At 41.4% G+C, this 17,230-nt stretch overlaps 1 protein-coding gene across 1 annotated transcript in view; it reads left to right on the plus strand.

Moving 5' to 3' along the window:
* The window catches only part of GMPR (guanosine monophosphate reductase), a 337,850-nt gene extending 322,344 nt beyond the window's left edge, over positions 1-15,506 (plus strand). The window contains exons 8-9 of the mRNA XM_085607036.1: positions 5,990-6,149; positions 15,139-15,506. Coding sequence (XP_085463162.1) covers positions 5,990-6,149; positions 15,139-15,319 — 341 coding nt within the window. The 3' untranslated portion in view covers positions 15,320-15,506. The remainder of the gene's footprint in view (positions 1-5,989; positions 6,150-15,138) is intronic.
* Positions 15,507-17,230: the final 1,724 nt, after the last annotated feature.

Raw genomic sequence — 17,230 nt, forward strand, 5'->3', positions numbered from 1 at the left:
CAGCGGGCATATTTGTGAGGGGTTTGCATCATGCTTCTACCATGCACCATGGTACATGCGTGACGCAAACCTCAAAGTCAGAATTATGAAGCCACGCAAAGCCACTTTGCGTGGCTTTCATTGGCTTCATAAATCTGGAGTAGTGAAATGCAACACAAATCGCTGTCTTGCATTACTCTGTCTCGAGAGGCATTCCCTGGGCATTCTATGTTCTATGGGCATTGCATGGGTGTTCCCACAAAACTATGGCTTTTGATGCATTTCCAGATGTACCAAACCTTGTAAAACTAGGAATGCACCCAAAAAGATATGCCTCCCCAGGTGAGACGTAACAGGGAGAAATATGTTTATTTCTCCTAGTTTTTCTTCTTTTTAAGTGTGCGAGGAAATATGTTTATTTCTCCTAGTTTTTCTTCTTTCTATGTGTGCGAGGAAATATGTTTATTTCTCCTAGTTTTTTCTTCTTTCTATGTCTGCTGCGTTCTGCAGCAGACATAGAAAGAGGAAAAAGCCTCTCAGAATGCACAAAAGCAATCCTGCCTACAACACAGGCACCCTTGCACCCTAGTGTAAGGGTGGCTGTGTTGCCAGTAGGCTGCCAAAATGGCACCAGTGCAAGGAGAAAGGACAGGAATGAACTGTATTGTATATATACGGCACATTCCTTCCCTTTCCCTGCGACGTGGGGCAGCCCAGCAAGGTGACTGTCTGCGCTGCCCTATGCCACAAATTTCATAAAATGCCCCTAGGAGTAAACCAGTAGTGCCTGATTACGAGTTTGGTGGTCTTGGAGCAGGCCGCCACTCCAGCGCCCTGCTCCGAGAACGCCAAACCCGTAATCAGTCCGCCTACCGTATTCTGACTGGGATATAGGTTGGGTGGTCCTGCCGCGGCGGTCCCACTGCAGTACCTTTCTAATGCTCTCGGCATCGCTGTGAGAGCGCCTCAGCCCGTTCCTGCAAGGACCGAAATGCATGATGTTGTGCATTTCTTTTCATGCAGGAACCGAAGGTGCATACAGACAGGGCGGCACACCATGTGCCCACCTGCATGCACCCCTAGGCCCTGAGGCACCGGGGGCCCTACAGGGCCCCCTTAGTTTTCTCACCACCACACTTTATCATGGCGGGCTCATCGACATGAAAACTGGCACGGTGAAGAAACACGTAATATGCTTGGCGTTGCCGCAGAGCACCACCAGCATATTGCAGCCTCGAACTGGTGCATGACCACCAATGCATCCCCAGCTGAAGCAATGGTCTCATGGCAGTCCGGCCCCCTAAAATCGTAATACGGCGATCGGACAGCCGGTGCGGCATCATCCCCACCGCCACTGCGGGTTTGGTGGGCCACCGGACCGCCAAACCTGTAATTAGCCCCATAGTCCTGAACTTCAGGAGGAAGACAGGAGTACTATGGAGTAAGCCACAGCAACACCTTTCCAGTTGGTCCCAAAATAGGTATACCGAGGTGCAAACCATACTCTGAAATGCAACTGCACAGCTTTGTGCTAAGTTTTCTGTTTTACTTTCCTTTGTGTCTCATACAAAAGGAACTCACGATGGATGTTTTCGCTGCATCTGATAAGCTTTTTCGTATTCCATGCGAGATAAGCATATTTTATACTGTACTGGCATGTCTGGTATTAAGTTATGATTCCCCTGAGGTTGCTTGAGGCTGTCTGCTTGGACTGCCCAAGCAAACTCAATTTGTAATTCTTTAAATTACACAGCCTTGAGTCAGCTGCAGTAATCATGAAGAGAAGGCTATTGGCCGCCTGTGAGAAGGGGAGGCAGTTTTGGCAGCAGAGACACACAGTGAAATACAAAGCATTCTAACCATACACTTTGAACCCTGTATAAAAGTGCACCCCACAGAAGTCTAAGAGCAGGTTATTTTTCAATGGGAATATGTACTAGAATTGTGCATTATATTCTGTTACTCTGCACATCTGCCATGATTTAGCACAATTTATATACAGAACAATTTCCTTTAAATCCCACATTTGCTGTGAATCCGTGTGAAATTGTTCGAATGATGTCCGTGTGTTGTGACAAACACTGCGAGGGCTAAATATAGATACATGGATGAAAGCTGGCACGCGCGCTCCCAGTGCCATCTTTGGTTGCTGTTCCGAGGTTGCACCTGCAGGCTAGGGCCCATATTGTTGTCGCAGAGCAGTGCACGTGCCGCAGCTGCTTCCTGTGTGGTTAGCCTGTCATTGGATTACAGTGCGCGGGAACAGCTTCTCTCCGTAAACACCACATTTGTCCTCCCATCTACAAAATAGTCTATTTAATTGCCAACCTATGGTTTCATTTTTCTGAGTTTTGCCAGAAAACATGATTCCCGTTTAATACCCATTTAGACTTGTATGTGACGTCTCTTGCCAATCAATGAAGGGAACAGTCAAGTCAATTTGCGATTATCTATCAAAAAGTGAAAATTCATTAAAAATGGATACATTTTGACTGCAACTAAAGATTATTATGTTGCGTGCAGACCCCAACGGGAATTACGTGTGCCATTTTCCTAGGGCGGAAGAGTCCATAACTCAAAGCTATTCTACTTTTGGGCCTCCTTGTGAAGGTGCAAGGGAAGTTGGTATTTAATGGCCCAGAAGTAGGTTTTTTCATAGTACCATTTTGCCCCCTCTTCTCAGCCCCCAGATCTTCCATTCACACCATCTATTTTTTCAGAACATTTCCGTCACCCAGTTAGACATAGACATCCCAAATAAATTATGATCCAGTTCTAATTATTGACTGTATTTGAAATGTACTGTAAGGATAGCCCCGTGCTTGTTATGGCTGTTGGTCTGGTCCAGTCCCGAGGCTGTGTTGGGTCAAACGATCATTGCTGACTGTCTAAAATTGGGATGGGACAAGAAATTCAGACGGCTCAGTCATGTAAGGGAAGATCTACAGGCCAATCCTTATAGGAACCCACATACCATTCATCAGCCAATCAAGGCTGTAATAGGACGCAAATTATTAAACTTTTATGGCACCAAGAGAACTGGGCTGGAATCCAACAGAAAGTCTGTTGAGGCATTCTATTGTGCACTACCCCTGGCATGGAACTCTACTTGACCCAAGTCCCACGTTATCAGACATTCTACCTCGTCCGCTTCAGACTCGGTATAATTAAATATTTGGTATTCTAGCCCTCAAACGTGTCTGATAGTCAAGATTTAATACCTTGTCCATGTGATTCAGTTTCATCTCAATCCCAAATGTACTTGTTTTTTTGTGCAATGTTTATAAGGAGCAGCGGCGGCCGGTGCAGGTAAGCGCGGTGGGCGCAGTGGGGGCGAGGTGGGAGGGGGGTAGTCAACAGACGATGAAATAGGGAAAATAAATCAATCCTATTCTGTCATCTGTCGATTTCCCCCCCGCCCGCCTCACCCCACCGCATTTACCTGCACCGGCTGCGACTGATAAGGAGCCAAGGCTTCTACACATATTAAGGCCTCTTCTGTGGAACCTCAACATTAGAGAGTGTAAAGCAGCTTTATTTTATTTAAAGCTGTTCCAGATGGAGGCCGCACTATCTATAGATTTAATGCGTCAGTAGTATGACTGCAGAAGACAGTCGGAAAGTGACCACAGTCTTACTCTATTAACTAGAATTGCCTTTGAAGGGGGATGCTCTCTTGTTATTGACCCATAGCACTGATTACATGCACTTTAAGCCCATTTTTTTGGTGTTTTAATTTATTTGTATGAAGCCTCAGTTTTCGACATGTTAACTTTATTGAATTTTTAGTTTTGTTTTACAGTATAACATTGTTTAAAATGTTTTTATCTTTTCTTTTTAATGGCTGTGTATAAATGCACATGTTGGATCTTTTATTTATGTGACTTGGTCTACTGTATATATTTATTGGATGTCTAAAACCGAAATAAATTTCAACTTTGAACTATTGACTTCTTGTCTTGTGCGAGTGCTTGTTGAGATATACTAACCCATAAACTCTTTTGGTGATCACACATCCTTACATATTTACCCTGAATTTGTATGGGCGCTATTGAAGTATAAAAGAGGGATGCCCAAAGAAGGTGGAGAAGCTGGGAGTAAAGTGTTTTTAAGACTCCCCCACAATAAGGTAGCTGCTCTGATAGCTTACACCACAGAAGTCAGTTGTAAATCGCATCTGCGGCGACTTGTGTCTATGTGTTAAAAGGTAGGGCATGAAGGGGAAGGTAGCCTACTTACACCTCTAAAGCAGGGACAGAAGCATGCAAGGGAGTCAGCTGTGCAAATCGTATGTGCTATTTGACAATGAGAAGATCATTTGAAGCCCGGCAAATATGTCAGTCTTGCATAAATTGATTGTACTGCTAAATATCAACCCTCAAAATATTGTGGTACAAGAATCTCTAAGACACACCAGCTGGTGTCGTCCCACAGGGACCACCACCCAGAGACTGCCTACGGCCTGAAGGTTGGCGGGGACGGAGAAGAGCATTGCAGCATAACTTTGTCTCTCCTCCCTGATTATAGCCTTCCTAACTTACACATGTCGGCAACCGAATGATGCTGTTAAAATACCACACGGAACCAGGTGCTGCCTCAATTATCTCAGCTCTCTGCTACAACCAATTTCGCCAAAGCTTGAGCCCCGAAATCATGTTGAGAGGAGTTACCCAGAATATTGCTTATCTTGATATAACTCGTACCTACCAACAACATCTTTGTGGCAAAATTCTCTTGGCATCCCGGCACAAGACAAACCTCCACCATGAGAGAGCCACAGCGAGGTACACAACAGGCACTCACACATTTTTCTTTTCATGCTAAACCGCTCTGCAACCATGCTCTGCAACTAAACCATTTGTGCGTATGGAGAACCGGGTCCATTTCCCTGAGCGCCGACAAAACCCGCACTTTGAACCGGGTCACAGCAAGCAAACAGCAAAATAGTGTGCTGGATGGGCAATTCCCTATTGGAGGAGGAAAAACATGAAAGAAAATGTTGCAATATAGAATTTGTGTGTTTATATTAGTGCGTATTCTTAGACTAGCAGCTGGATTGTAAGATTCCATGATTCCCTTAGATTAGCAGCTGGATTGTAAGATTCCATGATTCCCTATCTATCTCTGTGATGGGAGACTCACTTTTGAGTTTCTGATGCCTTTCTACATAAGAGATTGCCTTAGTTATCTTTTACGGAATTGTCTGCTGGGATCTTTGAGCTGAGGATAGTTTCCAGCTTATTATGCAAAGTATTTATGCTTGCATCCCTAGTTTCTCATCAGTACTCTTTATGGGTATCCGAACTGACACCTTTTTCTCTCATTGTTCAAGCTTATCTAAAATAGGGAATTTCCTTTATGGAACACGTTTGCTTTATTATTACTATATTAACTGTGATTCTAACAAATATTATGTTCTATTTCATAATCAAATATTGATTGATGGATTATATTAATTTTTAATGCTGAAATCTAAAGACTAATACATAATGAATAATTAGATGAAAGACTAAAAGATTCGAAAATCAAACCCTTTAACTCACACTCATTTTCTTTGTTGACTGAATTGAAAGTCTTTAATGATTTATTTCTATGTAGATGATTGCTCCTTACTTCTCCTTGTCAACGAGCAAAGGTTCATAGGACCAGTGGCGGGGTTATTTAATGATTATACCCGATGATTGAGATATTGGAAAACCCACTCCCTCAAGGTTTTTGTGAAGGAATTTTTTCACAAAAAGGTTTTTGCAAGAAAATTAATCACTAACCTCGAAGGCCACTTTTATTTGAATTTGACTTTAACAACTTTAAAAAAAACTTTGCAAGTTTCATGAAGCTCAAGAAATCTGATTTCTTTCTCAAAAACAGAAATTACTGAGTCTGAGGTTAAAAAATGTCTAAAACTTTGTGCACCCCTATGTTCAAGACTGCATGAGTTGCAGAAAATGTGTAAGGAAATGGAAATCTGGCAGAGCCTCGATTTAACCTTTCTATGCTTTCATCTATACAGGAGCTGGTGCAGATTTCGTCATGCTTGGGGGAATGTTTGCTGGCCACGACCAATGTGCCGGGGAGATGATTGAAAAAAATGGCAAGAAGGTGATGCTATTCTATGGGATGAGCTCTGATACTGCAATGAAAAAGCATGCAGGAAAAGTGGCAGAATACAGGTAAAATCAGTAAATATGTTTAAAAGTATGGCTTTAGTGATTGCCCAGGGGCCCGACTTCCAAGTGCCCCCTCGTAAAGTGATGTCTGTCTGTATCTCACCTTAGTATGTTTCTTCATCTCAACCTCTCTCTGCCTAGCTTTACCTCCTATCCTGCGTATCTCTACCTATCCCAAATTCAGCACTCTTTACCTTTCTATCTTTCTCTTTGTCTTCTTACCTAGCTCTTGCTCTTTCATCTCTGTCTACCTAAATGACCTAACCTTTCTTTACCTTTCTCTCTCTATTTATCTGTCTTCCTCCTTCTAACTTAGAGTTCATCCCACCTTCCTCTGTCTGCCTTGCCTTTCCCACTGCCCTTGCTTTCTACCATACATTGCCTTATATCACCTCTATCTCTCTACTTCTATATTTTTCTGTGCCTCATCTATCTCTGCCTCACAGTCATTAAATCCTTTCTCTCTATCCAACGTCTCTACCTACTCCTCTCTCCAGCTACCACTGTATCACTGCTCCGTCCATCCACCCACCTCTCTTTCTCTAACACATTTATCTACTCATATGTCTCTCTCCTTACTCTTTTCCCCTCTATTTCAACTTACACATATATCTCTATATACCTACCCCTTTCCTAACTCAATTCTTTCTACCCGCCTCTTTTATGACTTGACTTCTCTGTCTACCACTCTGGGCCTGGCCCTACACCTCTACCTCTCCACTACTGTCCCTTTCACATTTCTATCTAACTCTCACTACACCTTACTACTCTTTTTCCATTTCACCTCAATGGATCGTTCTTCCATCTGAATCACATTTCTCTTGTCTCTCTATACCTTACCCCTCTCTACCTTTCTAACATCCCTCTTTCTGGCTGATCACTCTTTTGCATTCCTCTTTCTACCTAATGTATCTAATTCAGATTTACCTCACTTCCTTATCTATATTTTCACAACACCTCTCGCCCTTACTCATTCTCCCAAACTAATCTCTAAATTTACTTCAACATTCTTTCACAACCTCACCTCTCAACCTCCTCTGCCTTACTAACTCTTTTCCCTCTACCTCACCTATGTCTCTCTACTTCAGCTCCTTTCTTTCTACTACTCATCTCTTCACACCCTTGACCTCTCTTGCTTTACCATTCGCACTGTCTCACAACTCATTACCTAACCGCTCTTTCCTTCTGTGCCTCTAACTTTCTTCTCCCTCTTCCTCACCTCACTTGGCATGCCATTCTCATTCACTCTGTCCTTCTCCTGTCTTATGCCCCATCCCATTTCTCTTAATCAGCAGGTCATTGTCTAGCCATAGAAGTGTACAGATAGAAAAAGTAGAGGAGGAGCAAGACTGCAGAAGAGGAGAGAATTAAAGAGAACATTATGAGATTTCAGCGAGTGAATGGTCAAAATCCTCAGAGTAGTACTTTGACTTTCAAAGTTAGAGTAAAGTTGATAGTTTTGCATGGGGATTTATTTATGATTGTTATTGTCCATTATTTAAAGGTACAATTTAGCGTACCAGGGGAATATATATTATTTTGATATCAAGCAGTATACCCCGAAATATCCCATAGGTCATCCTTATCATCTCCTTTCTACAAGATGAAGAGGCTGGGTAGATTCATGTGCAAAAAGAAATAGCTTCATCAATACTTGTTCATCTTTCTTTTGTTCCCATTTCTAAAGTTTACCATATAATTTTGTATTGTTTGGCAACATGCAGACTTGAATTAGGAGGAAATGGATAATAAATTCAAAGGTTTTCCAAACAGGGAACTCACAAATGTGCCTTGCCTAGTGCCCCAAAAATCCTAATGATGACACTGGTAGGTGGATTGTTCTAAGAAAGCAGTTTTTAACCTTGTGACTTCTGTGTACCCTCATTGAATCATTACTGGACTGCAGGGACCCCTGAGGCATTATTGGAAGCCAGAGACTCTTGGCCTAAGTAATTTCAATGATTTGAACCTCAAAACAATACACAAAAATACAAAAACGAATATACATCGAAGCAATGTTCATGAATTATTTTTTATTTCATTCACAACCAAATATAGAAAAAGTTTTCAAATTTCCAGTTTTGCTTCTTTATTTGTATATATTATTAATTTTAATTGATTAATTTTAATATAATTTAAATTTTGTAAAAGAGTTGTGAACCCCCAGGCATCCTCGGACCATAGGTTAAGAACCTCTGTTCGTATAGCAATATCGCCATTCTGCCTTGGGTTACACCTGTTGGCAAAGACCCATGCCTGCATCTCAGACTAGTAACTCGGGTATCGGGCCTTTAACAACTAGCTTAGCCTTGGTAGTGGGATACAATTCTAAATTAATGCACATATTTGTTATTTATACTCTACTGGATGCAGTGTGTTCAGAAAGTGTGGACTACATGCTACTGTCAGCAAGCTATTTTCCCAGCGGTGCCCCTCCATTAGAGTGGAGGAGCACCGCCCCAGCCACCACCTTCAAATAAAACGATAATAAAACCGGTTTTAAACCTGTTTTATTATTGTTTTATTTGAATCCCCTAGACCTGCCCCAGGCCTCTGACGAGTCTTGGGAGCGTGTCCAGGGGGATGACACTGCTCGTGGGGAGTGGTAGTGCACTCCCTTCACTGCGCTTGGGGGTTTAGCCGGCCGTCTCAGGCCGACCAAACCGTCATAAGGAGTAAGCTCTCTCCAGCTCCAGCAGCATTGCTGGGCCTGGAGAGAGCAGCCACAGTCTCCCAGTCTGCCTGGGAGCGCAAGTTGCCAGTGCTCAGGCCAATCCTGATGCTACTTTCATGCAACTTCAGGATCGGTCTCAGTGCAGTCTGGGAGCCTGTGCCCAGAAGAAGGAAGAGCGTGATGGGGCGGGCGATGGTGGCGGTCAGGCAAGGCTTTTTATTTTTATATTTTTATCCCTGAATCCAACCGCCCTCCCTTGTCCAGCCCGCTTCACCACTTTGGCATGGGACAGGCCACTACTTTATTTTCCTACTGATTTATTTTACTTTTATTGCCCAAAATGGAGTAAAGCAGGGATAGGACGTCCGAAAGACATGTCTTATTTGTCTCAGACTTCACTTTGGGTTGATTTCTCAATCCCTATCCTGAACATTAAGGCCCTCATTACGAGTTGCATGTGTGCAAACTGTGAAGCTGTAATTACTGGTACCATGCAGTAATACCCCTCCAATACAGTGCAATTATCAATGAAACCCCATGGAATAAGAATTAATTGTGTGGACTAAGTTTTATTCCTAATTCCAATATGTCTAAGACACCCATGCTATCATGCCCATGTGCCATTGTCCAGCATTAGAGTGTGTGTGTGTGTCTGGGTGAGTGTGTCTATGCAAATTTGTTTTCATTGATTACAAATTTACATCAGCCTTAAAATGCACACACTAACTCAGAACAAACAATGGGTAAAAGTGTCAGACTGAGATCTTTAAGTTAAGTTGGCCTGTCTAAAATCATTGAACATTTAAAGTTCTAAATAAGTGCCAGTAACAACAGTTTTCAGCAGAAAGTGTTCAAACATTATCATCACACGCTGATACAATTGAGATAACAAGAAGTGAAGCCTGTTAAGTAAACTGAGAAATAACCTTATTGTAAGGTATGAGATATCACTTAATGACATGTGAATCTGCAATCTCTCAAGTCAGAAAAATATTGGAAAACTATAATTGAGACAATATCTGCAGCCTTCCTTGTAATAAGTCAGCAGAGATCGAAGCGAGATCTTCATCAGGCTGCAGTGAAAAATAAATGTAGAAAACAGTGTATTGATTCCCTGGAGAGGCATGGCTGAGATAGAAATAAAATTGAAACAAGGGGGAGATATTGAAGCTCACATCTGTTTGCAGTGCCTCATGGCTGCACCGTGGGTTTGTACAACATTAAAAGACATCTCCTCACTAAAGTACCAATTTCATTCATGTAAGAGGAATGATGTCCTAACCGTAGTCCACACATTTCTTCCATTACTCTGCTACTGGCATGTGTTTACAAGAAAACATGGACTTCCTCATTGAGTTTGGAGTAATTTCTTGCTACCTGTCCCCTTTACGGATGTCACTGGTACAACCATCAATATATTTTCTGATCAAATTGTTTGAAGGTGTGCGGGTGGAACTGTACATCAAAATGATTACTATCTAGCTTTGATTCACAAATTTCTTTTATATAAGTTGTAGAAAAATATCGGACTGCATTTTGAAAATGCACTAAAGGATGATGTCGGGCACAACCTAATACTGATGCCTTTGACCCTTCACACGTGAATTAGTTGCTTTAATCCAGATTGTCTGGTGAGATAAGTCATAACTAAGCCTCTTCTGCTTATAGATTATCAATGACACAATCAATAGTTCATATTAGGTAGCTAGGGTTTGCATGAATTCCCAATCCAGCAATTTAAATAATAGAGATCATCATCAAGTTGATTTTGAAATTGTTTCACAAAATATTGCATTTTAGGACAATGATCAGCCCAGTAACTGAGACAAAGCAGGCCAACATTTAGAGATATGCTAGCAGCATTTTTTGTACAGGTGGAAGATATCACCTGCATAAAGATGTTGCAAAACCAAAAGAATCATCTGCCCCACAGTTGAAGGACATGGCCTCCCCATATTCATTCCATCCTCATCCTCTGAAAACTGGCTCTGCACATTTACCTAAGCATCCCTCTCAAGTCAAACAACATATTTCAACACTTTGGGAGAAGACTTACACAGTGGAAATATAACATTCAAATAAATAAGTGAAAGACAGCATGAATTGATGTAGTGTTGATCATACAGGATAACTCACTTTGGATTTAAAGCAGTCCTTACCAAACTTTTTAAAACCATACACCAATGTGTACTCCGACAAATTTTTGCAACGGACCTAGCTTTAAAAGACATGAGAAAGGGTGTATTTTTATGTACACGTGGTTTTAAAATGCTGTGAATTATCAAAATAACATACTCTTTATAACTGCTTGCGTTCCTCTCTAACAGCAACTGTTTGTAAATTTCATGACCCTGACCACGCCCTTTGATATGGGGATGTGACTAAGCTACTGATCTGCCCATAAAAGTGTCAGATGGTGAACTGCACTGGAGCTGTAACACTCTCCAGAGTGCAGGGCCGGACTGGCCATAGAGGGCACCGGGCGTTTCCCTGGTGGGCCGCGAGGGTGGGGGCCGGTTATGGGCCGGTTTTGGGCTGTTTTTGTTACAGGGCCGTTTTTGCAGCTTAGCTGCAATATGGCCCCCTGTAACAAAATTGTCTGAAACCGGCCCTGGCAAACGGCTCGGCCTAAGCCTCAAGCCCCTGGGGGGGCTGGCCGAGCACTTTTCCAGGGCCGTTTTTTGTTCCCAGTCCTGCCCTGCCAGAGTGGGGTGCTGGCCTGTGGCATCTGCTCAATAAAATCAGAAGGTTTCTGACAAATTGTGGCGTTGATACCAGTTATAGTAGCAAATTTAACAAACCCCTTCTGCAGCAGAATATGGGCTAAGGCCTCATATCCATTTTTGTGTTAAAATGTTAAAACCAGGCTGAGTGGAACGTTTTGGACTCCCTATATATATTTCTGTATTCTATGGTGCAAACACTGCCCAAATACATTGGCTTGCTTTACATGAGCACCAGATTACACTACACAAGGTCTGATTCCTTTTACTTTAAACACAGAAGATTAAGCGATTTGCTGAGAGCCAACGCCAGGACTCAAATCTGGTTCCCAAGATTCAAAGTTGACAGCCCTGGTTGTTAGGCTATAGCCATATTTCTCAATTGATGTGTGAAAGTCATACACAAGGGGGGGGTGATTATGTATGATCATGTATAGTAAGCCCATTCTTTGTTGAAATAACTTTGTGAAGTAAAAAAAACAGCAGCAACAATACTAAAGGGTTCATTCGGAGTCTTGCTTGGTAATACTTGCAAGGGCTTTTTAGAACTGAACTTAGGGACATAGTTCAGCACCTTTCCTTTGCACCAGTGGGGATGCTGACATCAATGATACATCACTGAAGTCATAGCAATTGTGAAGAAAAATCCAAGTATTACACAAAGTGGAGCAAATGTATTCAGCAGGAGAGTGGTAAGGGTGTAGTATGTGGCTGGTGGTGCATTTTGGAACAAACGTTCGCAAATATATTGCTAAATCACCGTGCGGCAGTGCACAGTCATTTAGAGACAGCACATTTATTTATTGAAATTGCATTAAATTTTCATAAACAAATGTTTTACTTGTGTAGCACAGAAATGATAATGTGTGGAAATTGGGTTTCAGTGAATGCTTATCATTAGACCATCACCAAGTGAAGTGTCTTGATTTGTTTTGATTCTATTAAAATCTTTATTTAAATCACACTTCAGAATACAAAAAATGTGCTTCATTTTTACTTTCCTAACTATTGATATATTATAAAAGCTTGCAGGTAATTTCAAGGTATTTACAATTTGTTGTGTGTTACAAAAAAATACATCCTACTGCTTTTTATGTCACACTCCCTGTACACCAGCAATATTGTCACATAGCTCACTTGATAAACTCCACTCACTCTGCAGTCAGAGAAATAAAGTAAACATCAATCCCCATGTTAAAAGAATAAGCAGCAACTTGTCAGGCATAGCTTGACATTTGACCTCTATCTTTGAAGCACAGCAAATGTGCTAAATACAAAGTCTCCGATTTACTATTATTTTGCGTAGAGGTTTCACCACTTTTGTGGTGAGCTCAGACTCAAAATCCTTTTTGACACTTGCTTTGTGTGATTTAGTAAATACAAAGTAATGCATGCAACGCGTTGCATAGAATTGCCTTGCATTACTTTGCGTCGAGTATGCGTTATATGGGTGGAGCATCAACGTACCCATGCATTCACCCATGTATTTTGACACAAACCCAGATTTACACAGACTGGAATCCTGGGTTTGTGACAAAATGGTGCACCTACTCGACAGAGGTGTAACAAGGAAAAAGACCTTGGTTTCTCCCTCCTTATTTACTCTTTCCATATGTGCTGTGTTCTGCAGCAAACATAGAAAGAGGAAAATGCCTCTAAGGATTGTTTTTGTGCAGGAAGATGTATCTTGCTGCACAAAAACAATTCTGCCCATACCACAGGCACCCTTGCACTGTGGTGCAAGGATGCCTGTGTTAGTGCTAGGTAGCACACAGTGCACCCGCATAGGAAGAGAGTAGAAATGCTCCATATCTTTGTAAATATGGAGTTTTAGAAAATATTTCTGCTCTCTCTTTCAAGCAAAGCTGTGCAGCATGTTCCCTTGCTGTGTTGCGTTGCATGACATTATAGTAAATGTGGCCCAAAATGCAAAGGCATTTTTATTTATTGCTTTTTCATGACCCAGCAGAAATCGGCTGGTGACCCACTAATGGGTCTTCAATGAGATAATATCAACAAATTGGCTCCAAAATACCACAGAACCTAATAGATGATCAAAGTCATCTGGTCATCCTCCATGTACTGAAAAACCCCAGAAAACTTTTATTTCAGTCTAACTGAAAGGTTTCTATATATGGGTGTGGCATGTTATGTTCTTCCTTTGGGCAGAAAACATAGAAATAGTCTTCCCTAATGTACTTTTCATACTTAAAGACTACTTTGTTGATTCCCACTTTGCAATGTAACTTACATGAGAAGCGCAGACAAAAAAGATTGTGAGTAGCCAATGCTGTTACGAAAAAAATCCTCTATACCAGGTACCTTGGCGTCAGTCAGATATGTATAGTGCAGCATTAATTTGCTAATGAAGAATTTATCTGTGATAAGGAGATCTGAGAAGTGAAATCTTACATAGAATCAGTCTTTTGTTTCAATATTTTGCTTCAGTAACGGTGTTAGCTGTACATTTTAATGGGAAACAGCCTTACACCGTGGCTTGAACCACGCTGTGCCTTAACAGCGCAGTCCGAACCACGAATGAATCTTCACAACATATTCCTTTACCACGCAGGTCGGCTTGCCTTAAGGAAAGAGTTGTTAAATTGCTGTTGAACTTTAAGTCCCACACTTTCCCTGCTGTTGCACAGACTGGATTTGGAATAGTAAATTATACCATTCCAGAGTCCAGCTCTTTCCCTAAGGCAAGTCGTTGCTAAGACTTGCGTGGTAAAGGAGTGCATTGTGAAGACGCATTCGTTGTTTGGACCATGTTATTAGGGCAGGCGTGATTAACGCCTGCGTGGTTCCAACATACAACCCATTTTAACATGTTTGGCTTATTGTTCAAAACAAAGTAGGGTTGATCAATTCACCTAATAACATCACCCTCCTCCCCTCCCCTGGCACAGAATTGAAATCTTTGGTCAACCTGAAATCATCAACACTTTGTGTTCATCATAATATTACCCTATAATTTCCCCTGCCAGACTAATCATTACCTCAAATCAACATACAATACATTTCTGTACCTGCCCTAAGACAGCTAAAAAACAACCTCAAAGGCATCCCATCCTTGAGCAGCCTGGATTACAGTTAAAGAGATTACAGCGAATGGCAAACATTGCTTTGTAGGCCAAGTGGAGTAGGTGATGGATGTTTAGCAAGCAATGAGCTTTGAGTATTTTCTTCCACTGCTGATGTTTTTGGCTTCTGTGCAGACTGTCATGTCTAGGACTGTCATAGCCCGAGTTAAATAATGTTCAAAGAATGTTACAAGAATTTAAAACCTGCTACAATATAGCTATTTTGAGGGTTTTTATTGAGTCTGGGCTTCACGCTGTCCAGGCAGACAAAAACCAGAGCATCTCCTAATCCAAATTCATTATTTCTGACTATGTAGGAATAACTTAAAAATGTATCTGGCCTATAACTTGTTTACCAATCGTGTTAAGGTTATTAAACTAAACATGTATTATTATGAATGTAATTTTCGAATGTATTGATCATTGACGCCCTGTATAGCGAATCAGGGAATTACACTGCCTCTTCCACTGTGCCCAACATCACTCAATTCTCTTCTTGTCTTTGTATGCAGGGCTTCGGAGGGCAGAACGGTAGAAGTGCCTTACAGGGGTGATGTGAACAATACCATCCAAGACATACTTGGTGGGTTGCGATCCACCTGCACATATGTCGGGGCAGCCAAACTGAAAGAGCTGAGCCGAAGGACGACATTTATCCGAGTGACACAACAGTTCAACCAGATGTTTTCATAAAAGAGCCAAAATCAACATAAGTATTGCAACAAATCCCTATCCTTTTTGTTTGGACACCACCAAGGCTGTAAACTGGTTCTTGGCGAAGCAAGAGGGCTAAATTGCTCTATTCCACCTCATTTTATCATAGGCTGAGCATGACGTGGCCAAGCCATCAAGGAAAATGTAAACATGCACGATGCCTGTTCCCGGATGGGCTGTTCTCATTTCATTTTATTTTGCCCATTCACATGGAGCCCAGAGTTCGAACTAGCAGGTGAAGACTGTTAGCTTCCCTAGTTTGCATTGCACAACAGTGGGTCTGGGGTTGTAGGCAAGATAAATGTTGAGCTAGTGAATGTGGACTTCACTACCCATCATACATATCTCATATCACACATCTATATCTATAAATATATATATATATATACACACATATATATGTGTGTATATATATATATATATATATATATATATACACATATAATAGAAAAGGTGTAAGTTACAATACTTTGTCTCCATCTCTTTGTCATCACCCTCCTTTCATGGTAGCTTCTTTCTCCCAGTTGAATTGGAATTGTCCAGAATGGTGATGAGACAAGCAATAACCATTCGTTGAAACTTTTGCTACAGTGAGTGTCTGTTGTTTGGGTTGGTGAGGATATGATCACTAGTTGAAATGGTAGTAGGAAACTGATTTCTTAAATTGCTGCTACTGTGTACAGCTGAACCCTTGATGTGCATTGACAGTATAGTTCCTGCCTAGCTCCATATCATTAGGACACCATCTTCAGTCTTGGACTTCTCGGTTACAAATAGTTGCTATCAAGCATGCCAGTCTAAATGATTCAGTGGACACAACCCATGACCACAAGTCCCAGACACATATGGTTGCCCAGAGAAAGGCCAGCTCTACAATATGATGCCAGGACTGGATGGAGTTAGGTAGCAATTCTAAATGAAAGTGACTGCCAGGTATTAGCTAAGTGGACTCCTTTGCCCTGGCTACAGACAGCCAGGCATCTTGTGTTCCCAATAGTGTTCTATATCTGTATCCAAACCTAATTTTTTTAAACGGAGGGCACGGTTTGCCTCAGAAACAACATACTTTTATGGGGCTGTATTGTTTTTCTTGGATTATGTGCCTTTTAAGTTAAAGCTTGTAACAAATGTATGCCTTGATTCCACAGACACCATGTGGTAAAGGCAACAGCCTTAGAATCGTCATGTTAGTCGTCAAATATAATCAGGTTGGTATACTGCAATAATGCTAGGCGGGTCAGTGCCATGTGTAATCTGTGAGATACCTTATGCCTGTCTATGTTTTTAATTTAACGTCTTGAAATACTATACTTGATAACTTTGCGGCCATTGAAATACTAAACTGCAATGAAAGAAATGTATGATGCATCATTAAAAGAGCGTCTTGCGTCCTGAGACTGGATTTCTTTGTTTACATTCACTATATATATAGTGGAAGGCTGTGATATGGTATTTATGATTAAAAGAAATGTATTAACTATATAGACAAGCATGGACCTATATTGATGATCGGCAGTGCCAAATAAAGGCACAGTATTTTCTAGTTGGTTGAAATCATACTCATTAATTTCATCATAAACTACAGCTTGCACCCCATTTACGGTTTAATGATATCTAATTTTCCAGAAGTCATCAGAAGGCATTCAGTATGGAGTGAATATTTGTTAGACCTGTCAGCCATAGGTTTGTATTTCCCCAAACTGTTTGCCTTACTCCTCCATTTTTCCTGAACTCGTTTTTGTTGGCCTTAGGTGTCCATGCACTTTACCACTTCTAACCAATGCTAAAGTGCATGTGCTCTCACCTTTAAACATGGTAAATTTGGCTGACATCAAACTAGCACATTTAATTTACTTGTAAGTCCTTAGCAAAGTGGTACTACATGTACCA

The sequence above is a fragment of the Triturus cristatus genome, chromosome 5_2 (assembly GCF_964204655.1).
Source record: "Triturus cristatus chromosome 5_2, aTriCri1.1, whole genome shotgun sequence".
NCBI classification, from domain to species: domain Eukaryota; kingdom Metazoa; phylum Chordata; class Amphibia; order Caudata; family Salamandridae; genus Triturus; species Triturus cristatus.